Source organism: Muscardinus avellanarius, assembly GCF_963383645.1.
Source record: "Muscardinus avellanarius genome assembly, chromosome: 8".
In the NCBI taxonomy this organism is placed as follows: Eukaryota; Metazoa; Chordata; class Mammalia; order Rodentia; family Gliridae; genus Muscardinus; species Muscardinus avellanarius.
In genome coordinates, this window is record NC_137794.1 from 84,753,211 (window position 1) to 84,766,142 (window position 12,932).

The following is a 12,932-nucleotide window of genomic DNA, read 5'->3' on the forward strand; positions in this document are numbered from 1 at the left end:
ATACAGTCGATCCTCGACACACATGTTGAGTGAATGACCGAATGGCCATGTTGTGCACATACAGTGAGAGTTCTTGGCATCTGTGGGAGGAGATCACTTCTGGCTGGGTGGGTCAGGAAAGGCTTCATGGAGTGGGTGGGATTTTAACTGGTGAGAAGAATTGATGGCCATTTAGAAATAGAGAACGATGTGGATGGTGCTAAGGAGGTATTTGGAAACTGACTGCAGAAGAGCAGCAGTAGTGGGCTGTTAAGGCAAATTTAGGAAAGTCTTGGAAGGCAGATTGATTCCCTGCTGAAAGGAGAGTGAAGAGAATTTTGTAAAAAAACTGGATCTAGAGGTATAGCAAGATGTACTGAAGAAGGGAGATCGTGAAGCGCATTTTGATAAGGCTTGGTAATGAAGGGGATTGAATGAGTGAAAGGAAAGTGTCAGATACAGTGACAATCTTGTTTTGAGTTTGATTGACTTTGATAATAGTAAATGCATAAATAAAATAGGACAGTCAGAAAATTAGCATTTTGTGGGAAGAGTTTTGCATTTCAAATCTTTCAGTGTTTATAGTAATAGGGACACTTCACTGTGGGCAGATAGAAATCACAGAAGCACTTAATGTTAGACCTGAGAGGGATCTGGGAGATTGAGCTTTAGTTAGATTCAAATGTACCCCTGTTACTTTGACCAGGTTCTGGAATAGCCTCCAGCACACTGTTTCTGGCCTAGGCACAGAGTCAAGTAGAATGGCAGATCTAGAGCCATTCACAGTGTTCAAAAGGCACTTAAATGGTATTCCTTCATTTGCAGTTTGATTTTCCATTTTAAATGTGGAGAACCATTATACAAATATATGAAGGTAATGTGTTTAGAAGTATTGTCCAAATAATGTACTGTGTTGTAAGATTGATATAAAATCCATTAAGTATTAGGTAATGCATTAATTCCTACTAGTAAAAACAATTTGAAATTGCCCCAAAAGTGATGAAAGTAACGACTTTGTCTTTCTTTCTTCATAATATCTGAATATTTATTAGGTCCAACACAATTATCACTGAGTTGAAGCTTAGTCAATTTTAAGCATATTTTACACTGCAAGTGTTCTATCTTGGACTTTGTATCATGGGTCTTGGGTACCATATTGCCACATTTGAGAGGAAAACAGATGGTTAGGCTTCCCACTGTTAGTGTCTCTAGATCGGTCCCAACCCATCTTGTCTTCTGCTTGGGATGTCCCAGGGAAGGATGGGGCTGTTAGTAGCAGAATCAGTCCTGAAGGTGTGCAACAAACAAATTAGGGCTCTGAAGAAGGGTTGAGCCAGGTTTCACCTTGGCATCTCTGCTTTTGTTCTTCAATCCCCGCTACCTGTGAAGATACAAAATAATGTCTACCTTCCAGCACACACCCTTTGTATCTGCCTGTTCTAGATATGGACATTAAGTGCAAATTTGGCTTTGGCTTCTGGGGCCTATTGGGGACCCTCCAAAATTAAGCTGATCTAACTGGGTGCTGACTATACATTTTCTTTCCCCAGGAAAGGGAGACAGGAAGAGAGTGACTGGACAATGTGTAGCATGAGGATAGAAAAGAACTAGCTCTTTTATAGTAAAACAAAAGGTGACTGGATTGTCACTAGCACGGAAGCAGAATGTCCATCTAACAATATGCCATCATAATTCCTCTCTGAAGATTTTCCATTTTCTTAAATTACAGTGACATCCTTTAGATTAAAGAAAATATTCGTTTTAAATCACTTTCTAGCAGTAGTTAACTGGCCTTGTCTTCATGGGAGTGCTGAATTTATTACCAACCCATTTGTAGGTGAAGCTTTTTAAAATTAATGATCCTAAGCAATGAGATGATGGAGCTCTACTTGGTGAACTCACACGTCTGAGGCTCAGGTGGTGGGCACATGTGCTTCAGTAATAGTAATTAGCCTTGGATGAGAGATGAACAAAAATTCCATGTAGGGATGGAAAACTTCCAGCACTGCTAGGTAGAGAATTTCTAGATTGGGGCTAATGAGCTACTTCTCACCCTGCAGTCTTTAGGAATAGGCAGGCTCCTATATGACATTTGAAATGTCATATCAAAAGGCAACCCACTATTCTGGGATGTATAGATCTCATTTCCCAGATTGAAGGACACTTGCTCTTTTTAGCTAACTGGACTAGCTGGCCCCTGCATGGCTGAGTTGCTATGGCAATGTGAGCTCAGTGACCTCTCTTCTTTGTTGTGGAATGTAGGTGAAAAGAACGGAGGGGAGCCAGATGATGCTGAACTGGTAAGGCTCAGTAAGAGGCTGGTGGAGAACGCGGTGCTCAAGGCTGTCCAGCAGTATCTGGAAGAAACCCAGAACAAAAAGCAGCCAGGGGAGGGGAACTCTGTGAAAACTGAAGAGGCTGATCGCAATGGCAGTGACCGTGATAACAACAGAAAATGAGACTGGAACGCAGGTCGCCGCTGCTCCCCTCCGCTGACTCTCAAGTCTCGGGACTGACTCTCAATGTGCTACTGAAGCATCTCATGTCCAGTCCGTGGAGATGGCCCAACACTTTCACGATGGTTGTGTTTGCATTTCTGAAACACAACAGAAAAGAAGCAGAATACTGGGACTAGCAGAGGAAATTAATTTCTGGAAGAAGAATGCCCCAAGTTCCACTTGTCCTCAGCCATGCACAAGGGAGGGGGACTTTGGGCCATGCTTCCTGGACTCAGAGGCCATGGGAGAGGCCTTGCCATAGAAGGAATACTGCCATTTATATTGTGGGCATTTGACTACTTTATCTGAGGCCAAAACTCACACACAGCTATCAAGTGCTAAGTTTAAATTAATCACTGTTGAGATTATCATCTGTCAGTCCATACTGTTTCATATTTGTCCTCAGTGCTCTGTTGCTATGCAGTAATCTTTATTTACGGTAAATTATGTTTCATGTAAATGATATATTTTTGGCAAACTGCAACCTTTTCTATAAAATGTGGGCAACATTTTAAAGGTTTTTTTAAATCTTATTTTGATAAAACATTGTGCCATATTTAATGTTTTTCGTTGACATTTGTACTTTAAATGTATTATATAATTTTTTTCCTCTTAGGCAAGAAACCTGTTGGAATTCAAGACTTAATCAATGAAGCATTGCAACGAGAAAGAATGGGTCTGAAGTCCAAAGTGAAGGAGATAAAGGAACTCTTATTAAAACCTGAGACTCAGGCCAAAATTAGGAGGGAGCTTTTTGAAGGAAGACTTAATAATTACGGTAATAAAGCAAATGATGGTGATTTCAGCGCAACTTTGACATAAGCTCTACATTTCTATTATGCTAACATAGTTTATGAAATATTTTCAGCTTATAAAATGGCTCTTTGGTAAACACCAAAGTGTTCTGATGGTTTCTATACAACAGCGAACCAGCATTTGGTAAGGAGTTAACAGTTTCTTGTCAAAGAAAACTGATTTTAGCTTATTATTTTTTTTTAGATAAACTTGTGTTTTAGAATGGTTTTTTCTGTAATAGTGAGTCATTTTATAGAGATGACTTCTTAATTAGCTGTTGTGAGATGTTTCTCGGTCCTTGCAGATAAAAAAACATAGACTGCCAAAGATTATTGGCAAACAAAACCAACAAAACCAACAGTATTCTTAGGGTCATTCCCCTCCTGTTGACATGATTATTGTTAAATCAAAAGAAGCATTGTCCAGCTCTGTCTGTATCTAGTGTTACTTTAATAATAATTTGAATGTTTATTGAGATTAGTACTTGAATGAACATTTATAAATGTAATCATTGCAATTACTGATTAAGAATGTTTTATAATACTCATATGTATTATTTTTCACTGATCAAAATGTAGTATGTTTTATCATTTTTTAATGAATGAGTGTTGAGGATTTTATTTTCTACTTTTTTAAAGATAAGCCCCAGGTCTTACCATATCCTTTTGCATTTGAATTTATTTGCACTGGTTCGTTTTTAAAGCGCATCCTTGAAAATTTTCTCCCCACATGATAATTGGTAATAGCTTTTTTTTTTTTTTTTGGTGGTACTGGGCTTCCTGGAAACCCTTCTACCTCTGGGCTACACTCCCAGAACCATTTTTATACTTTTTTTATTTGGAAACAGGGTCTCTTAAGTCAGCGCATCTGGCTTCGAACCTGCGCGATCCTCCTGTTTCCGCCTCCCAAGCGCGGGGATTACAAGCGTGCGCCACCACGCCCGGCTAGCGTTTTCTATAGTCATGGTAAAATTGCTGCTGCTAATAGATCATGATAGAGGGGAAGATGATTGAAGATCAAATATGTAATCATTTCATATAAACTCCAGTTTGCTCATGGATTTTTGCTATTTTTTCACCAGGTAAATTATACTGCATTTGTTTATAAATGAGTTTATGTACCTTCATGCCTCCTAATAAATGTCTTGTTTTCTCTCGTTGCCTTTCTCCTTTCTTTCCCTCACTCTTGGAAGTTGTTGGGTCCATGTTGCTGTGCTGAAGTCACGAGGGCATTCTAATAGCTTCACTCTTTCTTCACCTTACATTCCTGCCTTCATGCCAAGAGAACACATTGTCAAAGCACCATCAACCTGAGACTTACTTTATTTATTTATTTATTTATTTATTTATTTATTTATTTATTGCAGGTCTGGGGATGGAACCCAGGGGCATTCGACCTCCGAGCTACACCCCTTGCCCTATTTTTATTCTTTATTTTGAAACAGGTCTCACTAAGTTGTGGAGGGCCTCACTAAGTAGCTGAGGCTGTCCATGAACCTCGATCCTCTGGTCTCAGCCTCCTAAATGCTGGGATTACAAGCGTGTGCCACCACGCCTGGCTAAATCGAGACTTTTAAATATGTCAACTTATTCAGTTTCATGGAGAATTAACAACAGAACATTAAAGTCGAAGAGAATCTAAATAGCACCTTATAAACAGCTAATTGTTTGTCACTGAAATGCCATCAATAGCAGAGAGGAGAGGAATGGGTGTACCAGGTGCGCCTGGAGCTGCCTGCGCAAGCTGCCGGGCTCTCCCGGCCGGCCTCCTGGCCTCCTTTGAGGAACACTGTGGTAGAAAGCAAAGGCATTTTGATGTGTCTTGTTTTGCAAGTGAGGAAACAGATTCCCAGAGGTTGCGCTCCTTACTCAGGGCCCCACTTCTACAAGGGACTGCACCCAGACTGCAACCAGGGCCTGTCTCAGTGTTCCAGGCGGCCTTTACCCTCCCAGAATCCGGGGAACAGTGTTTCAGGAGAGAGAGCCTGTCTCATCATTGATCTATAAATATCTTGTCCTCAGGGAGCTCGTCACAATCCATTGAATAACTTGAAAGGCCAATAATATAAATATTCTCTTTGCAGTCTGGGTTACATGTATTACTAGATGAGGTTCAGTTTCCATTTGTTAAATACCAACGAAGGCCCTGGTGATTTGGGCACATACTTGAATTTTCCCTTTTAGGGATCCTATTTGGATGTAATTAAGTACTTCTTTCAGATTAGGAAAACGGGGCTCCGTATGGTTAAATGGCCCAAACTCATAAAGCTAATAAAAGGTATAGCTAAATTTAAACTCAAACCTGTTCTGCTTCAGAGCCGACACTTTACACAATATAATGCTTCCTGTCTCCACCAAATACAATATATACTACAAATTAAGGATGTGTAACAAGGGGAAAGGCATTTTCTTCTGACTAAACCAGCTTCATTGCGGTCCCCAATAAATTAATAAATTAATTTATATATTTATTTTATTTTTTATAGACAGGGTCTCACTATATTTCCCAGGCTGACCTTGAACTCACCATCCTGCCTCAGCTTCCCAAGAAGCTGAGGTTACAGGCATGCACCCCACACTTGGCTGAAGCCCTGAATTTCTATGAACACATTTGAGAGAGATCAGCTGATGTCACAGAACTGAAAAACAAAACCCTAGATATTTAATTTATAGATAAAGGATTCTAATCCTTAGTAAGATCTCTACTTCACCAGGTTTGCAAAAGCAATGACAGAAATTTCCTTCATTTTTTATTTTTAAAATCTATTAAGACATTAATTCACAAGAATCTAAGTTTGAGATCTGAAATGTTCAACACGCCTTTACTCCCATGAATCAGAATGACATAATACTTGCTCTTGAGGTCTTGTGGCCAGAGTGCATTTTCCTTCATTTGTACTGTAAAGGATATAGCCTTGTCTTCTGAGAGGAAGGCTGTGTGGCTGCTTGGGCTAGGGGATAGACTCTGGCTTCTAGACTTGGGTTCACCACTGGTACGGGATCTGAGCAAACCTTGTTTCTGAGCTTCACTTCTGACTCTGTGCTTTGGAAGAATCCTGCCAGATGTTGCGAGGGTCACGGAACAGTGCTCTTTGTGACTGCCACAATGCCAGTCATGCTGCCATCACTGTCTCAGAGGTCATCGCGTGAGGTCTTCCATCTGCTGGTACTAGAGGCTTAGATTTCTGGAAGACTTTACATCTTGTTTCACTTGGACTGGTTGTCAGCTTGATGTAGCAGAATCCCAGCAAAACATCCTCACATTTATAACCAGATTCCAACATTTTAGGGATCAGTCATTAGAAAAATAAGGACTGGGAATAAGGAATATTAAAAAGTAGTATTTTTTGCCGGGCGTGGTGGCGCACACTTGTAATCCCCAAGCTTGGGAGGCAGAAACAGGAGGATCGCATAGGTTCGAAGCCAGCCTCGCTGGCTTAGGAGACCCTGTTTCCAAATAAAAATATAAAAATAAGTCTGGGAGTGTAGCCTGGAGGTAGAAGGGTTTCCAGGAACCCCAGTATCACAAAAAAAAAAAAGTATTTTCAACAGAAGAACAAGATTTTGTCGGCTTTGAACTTGGTCCAATCAATTCCTGTCCACCAAATACAATGTAAATCACAGTCCTGTTACCAGCATAGACTAACTATAGGTTCTTGACCTGTACAGGTTTGGTATCCCTTATCTGAAATGTTTGGGATCACATGTGTTTCTGATTTGGGATTTTTTTTCATAGTTTGAAGTATTTGAGCTAACTTGGGTATAGGATCCATGTCTAAACATGAAATTCATGTGTTTCATAGATTACTTGTACACAGCCAGAGGTTATTTTTAATGTGCTGACCCTTTAACTGCAGCCCATCACACGAGGTAAGGTGTGGAATTTTCCATTTATGATGTCACGTCAGTGCTCAAAAAGGTTTGGATTTTGGAGCATTTCAGATTTTTGGATTAGGGATGCTCAACCTGTAATTGATTTATATCTAGATCATACTTACAATTTAAATTATTTACTCCAAACTCTCAAATCTGTCATCTCCCAGCCATCCCATATTCATAGGGAGGTAGTGAAAGCAATTTGACTCCATGTTCTAAATGTTATTTCAAGCCAATGATAATAAGATGCATTTGCCTCTCTGTATACTCAATCAAAGATGCATAAGCTGGCTACCATGTAATATAACAAAATAAGAATTTATTTCCTAGTACAGTAAAAAACAACAAACCTGTAATATCTCCAGACCTAAATTCATAAGTGGATAACCTATTGTCATCTATTGTTTTCAGCACTTTCAAATACCACCTAAAACACTTACCTTTGAACAAATTGAAGTGCACTCTTGAATTCCAACTTTTCCAGATTGTTAGGATTCATCTAAAAAATAAACCTGGCATATTTTAAAAATAGACTGAAGTTTGCTGCATGAATTTGATAGTAGGAAACATGCTAACAAAAAAACCCTCTAGATTATTTCATTCACAGTAAAAAACGAATATTAGAACAATTCACGTGGAGTCAGTACATTTAAAATTTTTATGTGAGTGGCAGCCCTTCTTTCTTGGATCACTATGTTGGGGATAATAAAGCTCATTTATAAGGTAATTTGAGAGCTGCTAAAGACAGGTGTTGTTATCATCTGCAGAATAATATGCTTAGAACCACTTATTTGTATTCATTAAATGTAACTGAGAGATTCAGATAATTTGGGATGATTTAAAAATAAAAACTGCAATATTTATTCCTCTACATATTCCCTCATTAGTTAATTATTGGAAGGCTATGAAATTCTGTGATAAGCATCAGGGATAGGAATAATAAAACTGAGAAATCAACTCATCATTTTCAGTAAACCTATGTTGCTTTTCCTCTGATGATTCAAATCATTTCTGAAAGCTACTGTATGACAACACTGCCCTATATATGTAATTGTTACATTCCTTGACTCAAGTTAGGAAAGTGACAGTCTTCTTTGTAGTCCTGCTAACTTAAACAGCCATGTGGCATATGCAACTCTTGTTCTTTAGTAATAGTATTGCAAAGTAATTGTATTACAGCACTCCAAATTACTCCACACAGTTCCTGCCAAAAATCACCTGGACACAATGTCTCTATGGTGCCTTTGAGCCAAAGGGCACTGTAATTTCTTCACTGAATTTTTTTTTCAACCACATATATTTCACCTGTAACTTCAGAAAAAAAAATTTGAACACATTCATGGGATAGATAAAGTTGTAGGAGGTGAGAGACGACAAAGGAATAGAACCTTTAGAGCTGGATGGAAATTGCAGTCCTGTAGAATGAATGACACATATGCACCGGTGTTACATAGGCACCAATTTGAAGAATATCTGATATGGTAATGGAGGTGGAGAATATAGCATGAACATGCAACAGTGGGGAGAGACTCAAAATATCTTAAGATTCTGGAAGCTGTGTTTCTGGCCTGTGCTTGGAAAGTCTCTGTATGTGACAAGGACTTTTGGTGTTTGGGTGGACATTTGTCACAGTGATTGCTCAGCATCTATTTGGATACCTCTCCTATGTTTATGCAGACTGCTACCTGAGTTCTGCTTCTCCAGGCTTGCAGACCCCAAGGCAAAGGCCTGGAACTCACCATCACAGCTCTTTATGTCACTAAGGTTCAGCTGTGGGACCTGGATTCTACCTAGAAAGAGGGAAACCATTCACAGAGTCCATCTATTCTGTTGAGAATGGCAGAGAGATGATATCCAATTCTAAGAAGCAGTGATAGCAGAGATCCTCTTGGGGTAGCCATACTCTAGGTAGGTAGTACAAGTTGGCAGAGGGTGGTGGCAACAGGGTCTCCCTGGAGCAACGGGCAGTGTAATAAGGTACTGTTTCTTCTGCTTGGTTACCCAACCTGATTCTCTGGACCTTCTGTGGATTTTATGAACTACTGATGATCTTTTAATAATTTCTTTTTCAATTTAAAGTAGTTAAAGTTGGGTCTTTTGTTGGCGACTAAAAATCTTAAAAAAGGATTAGTACATTCCACTAAATCAGTGTTTCAACAAATGGCCCACTTGGCATTTTGGATTGGAAACTTCTTTGTAGTTTTGGGATGGTATTATACATTGTAGGAAATTACCATTTCTGACACCCAGCACTAAATGCCAGTAGCTAGCTCCAGTTGTTTTGACAAATATGCCCTGCACATTTCCCAAAGAGGAGTCTAATTTGACAGTTGAGGACATTACTAAATAGTGCTCTCTCTGAAGCATAAAGGAATTAATGCTCCGCATCCCTGTTTTATCAGGAAGTAATTTAATATCAAAGAGCATGTCCTTACTAGGATTCTGTACATACATCATCAGATGCCTGGACAGAAACAGGAAGATGAAACGACTTGCATATTTTAAATGACATGGATCAAAACACCTAGTTATTGCACTTGAAAAATGGCCAGAGTGGTCACTCGTGATGATAGTTATAATGTCATTGTTGCATGAATTTCCTTGGTTTATATGATGGGAGGTAAATTTAGGGATTGAAAAAGATAAGCTCCAAGTTTCTAAACAGTATGACATGATTATGTTAAGACTGAGTAATAGAATAACAGGGCTATTTTTGTTCAAATTCATAAGACATAAGTTAATAAATATATTATGTGCTTAAGAAGAAAGCCTAATAGAGATATATTTTAATAGAAATATTAGAACTATGTTGAAAATATAGGGATATTTTCATGTAAGGAAAATATTAATTTTTCCTGAGAGGTATAGTAGAGAGATTTTAGATATAGGAATGGGAAATTACTGTTTCTAAAGGAGTCTACTAAAACCTAAGGCAAAGTGGTTGCTGAATTAAGTAACACACATGGAAATACAGTGAAGCATTCAAAATCAAAGGAATGGAGTATACAAAAATAATGCTTACATATTGTGGGGATTTGACTTCATTTTTAAAGAGAAGTTACCAAGTTTTATTGCCTTCAGAATTATTTGACATCCATCCTCAAAGAAATTATATAGTTGTTTCTTAGCATAATGAAGTATTAAATGAATGCCCCAGACCTAACTAGAAGGAAACAATACAAATTCAGATATTTAGGCCTGGGGTAGACTGAGATTATTGTTTTCAATTTTCATCCTTCCCAGTACCATTTTTACATATGAATGCCCTTTCCACATGACTTTGCATTTAATCCCACCAAAGGTAGAATATATTTCTCTGTCCTACTGATGTTAGGTTTGAGCATGTGACTTCCTTTGGCCAATGGGATATTAGTGGATCCAACACAAGCAAAGGCTTAAACTATGGAGCCTTGTCAAGCCAGTTTGAACCACATGTGCATCTTGGGGCCAAGCCTCACCATGTGTGGTTGTGACTAACAGACCTGACCCTGAAGACATAGGAATGAGAATCAATGGTGGCTGTTTGTTATTCATTATTCTTTGGGAAACTGACTAGGGCAATAACTGCAAGTCAATCTGAAAAACAGTGGCAAACTTCAGCAGCATTGTGTTAAAACTGAAAAGCAAAACAAAACAAAAGGGCGTAGCACTCAGTGTGGACGTACTGTTTTATGGCTATATGAATATAATATTATATAATTTAATATTTTATTATAAATTAGTACATATTATGCATGCATAAAAATGTTAACTTGAAGGCCGGGCGTGGTGGCGCACGCTTGTAATCCCCACGCTTGGGAGGCAGAGACAGGAGGATCGCGCAGGTTCGAGGCCAGCTGCGCTGGTTTAGGAGACCCTGTTTCCAAAAATAAAATAGGTCTGGGAGTGTAGCCCGGAGATAGACGGGCTTCCAGGAACCCCAGTACCACCAAAAAAAAAAAAAAAAAAGTTAACTTGAGTGGTAGGATTACAGGTGAGTTTACTTTCTTTCTTTCTTTCTATTTTGGAACCGATGGGCATTCTACCTCCAAGCTAAACACCCAGTCCTATTTTTTATCTTTTATTTTGAAACAGGGTCTCACTGAGTTGCAAAGGACCTCACTAAGTAACTGAGACCCTGACCTGGAACCTGTGATCCTTCTATCTCAGCCTCCCAAATACTGGGATTACAGGCATGCACCCCATGCCCAACTCAAAATGTCTTATAAAAACATTAACTATTATAAACCAAATCATAAATGCTACTTAAAATGATACACAGTTCAGATATTAGATAAGTCATTGCACTTCAGCCATAAAATACATAAAACATGAAGCCTGCATTATTAAAAATAGGGTCTACTCAATCACGCATGCACACATTTGTTGACCATTTCCATGGGTCAGAGGCTGGGCTGGGTGTTTGGTATACAAAATGGCCATCTGTTGGGATGATGCATATGTTGATATAGGTATATTCATTTCTTATTCTGTAATCTCTCAGTTTTCCCCATCACCCATCTTAATTCTAAATAAAATCTAATCTTTGTTGGGAGGCTACAAACAAAATGGAAAGAGAGACAAAGGGTGCTGATTTTCACATATTTGGCTTTTGAACTCCCAAACGGCTCCATTCTTGGTCTAAACCATTGGCTAGCATTGCAACGGTGGGCTGGAATTGAACTCTTGTCTGCTGTACTTTCCACTGAGGCTTTGGCAAGCTAGATGTAGACTACCAATGTGTGCATGAGACTCTTCCTCAGAGTTATACAAAGGGAGTGGTACCAACACAAGAAATGAGTGAAAGGATTTTGTGAGGAAGGGGGGTATTTGGAGAAGGCTGTGCTGTGCACCTTATCTTCTTCATTGTGGGCAGTGTCTACTGAAAACTATGAAACTCTCAAAGGAATCTACCAAACTTCTCGTTTCACTCTGCATCTTCACAGCTGTGACCTAAATAACCAACACATACAACTTACGGAGAGATTATCTGGGGCTCATGGTTTCAGACCATAGGGCCTGCTCCCATGCATAAATGGCGATGGCTATAGCATTGGCAGCATGTGCACAGAAGGATGCTGCCCTCACATCATGGAGGCCGGATGCAGAGAGAGAAGGGGGTGGGGAGTAGAGAGCCCATGGACATAAACAGTTCCCAAGACCACACCCCCAGTGACCCACCTCCTCCAGGCATGGAGGAGGCATTACTGCCATCATTATCACACCATCATTTCATTAAAATTAGTAATCCATAAATGGTTTTATAAAATGATGAGATTAGAGCCATCATGATTTGATTATCTCACTGCTAAACATTTTTGCATTTCCCATACATGGGCTTTTCTAGGGGAACATTCTATATCCAAACCACAACCCCTCTGCACCAAGAGACCTGGCCAAACTCTTTGGCTTCTAGCAGCCCATGGCGGAGCTCCCGAGATGACCCAGCCCTCCTTTGAGCTCCTGAATGGGAAAGGTCAAGGCCTGCCAGAGAAATTTACCACTTGTTCCAGCCAACACTAGACCATGGGCCCCTGACTGCCTCTTCTTAGAACAGTAACTAAAAAGCTTAGGAATGTAAAGCTATCCTCTGCCCCTTTAAGAAGTAATGTATCGCCTATACTCAAGGATGTCTTGCTCAAGGATTTGTAAGACATTCCTTTGAAATAGAAGCATCAGTAAGGATGGAGCTTTTCTCTCCCATTCTCTTCGGGAGGACAGAAACCTAACTTCCATAAATGTCAGTTAGTGTACAGAGAGGGCCTACTCAAGTTTTCTTTGGAAAACCATCTTACCAGCTTTTTGT

The 12,932-nt window shown here is 39.5% G+C and overlaps 1 protein-coding gene across 6 annotated transcripts in view; it reads left to right on the forward strand.

Annotated features, from left to right (window-relative positions):
- The window catches only part of AKAP7 (A-kinase anchoring protein 7), a gene marked incomplete at both ends in the record, with an annotated part of 165,374 nt that extends 162,075 nt beyond the window's left edge, over nt 1-3,299 (forward strand). For 4 of the 6 annotated variants that reach the window (XM_080700530.1, XM_080700532.1, XM_080700533.1 and 1 more), the window contains one exon: nt 2,242-2,438. In XM_080700530.1, the coding sequence (XP_080556656.1) occupies nt 2,242-2,438 (197 nt within the window). Of the gene's footprint in view, nt 1-2,241; nt 2,439-3,093 lie in introns of those variants that run through there. The other 2 variants (XM_080700531.1, XM_080700534.1) reach the window with 1 other exon arrangement.
- Between the last annotated feature and the right edge of the window lie 9,633 nt (nt 3,300-12,932).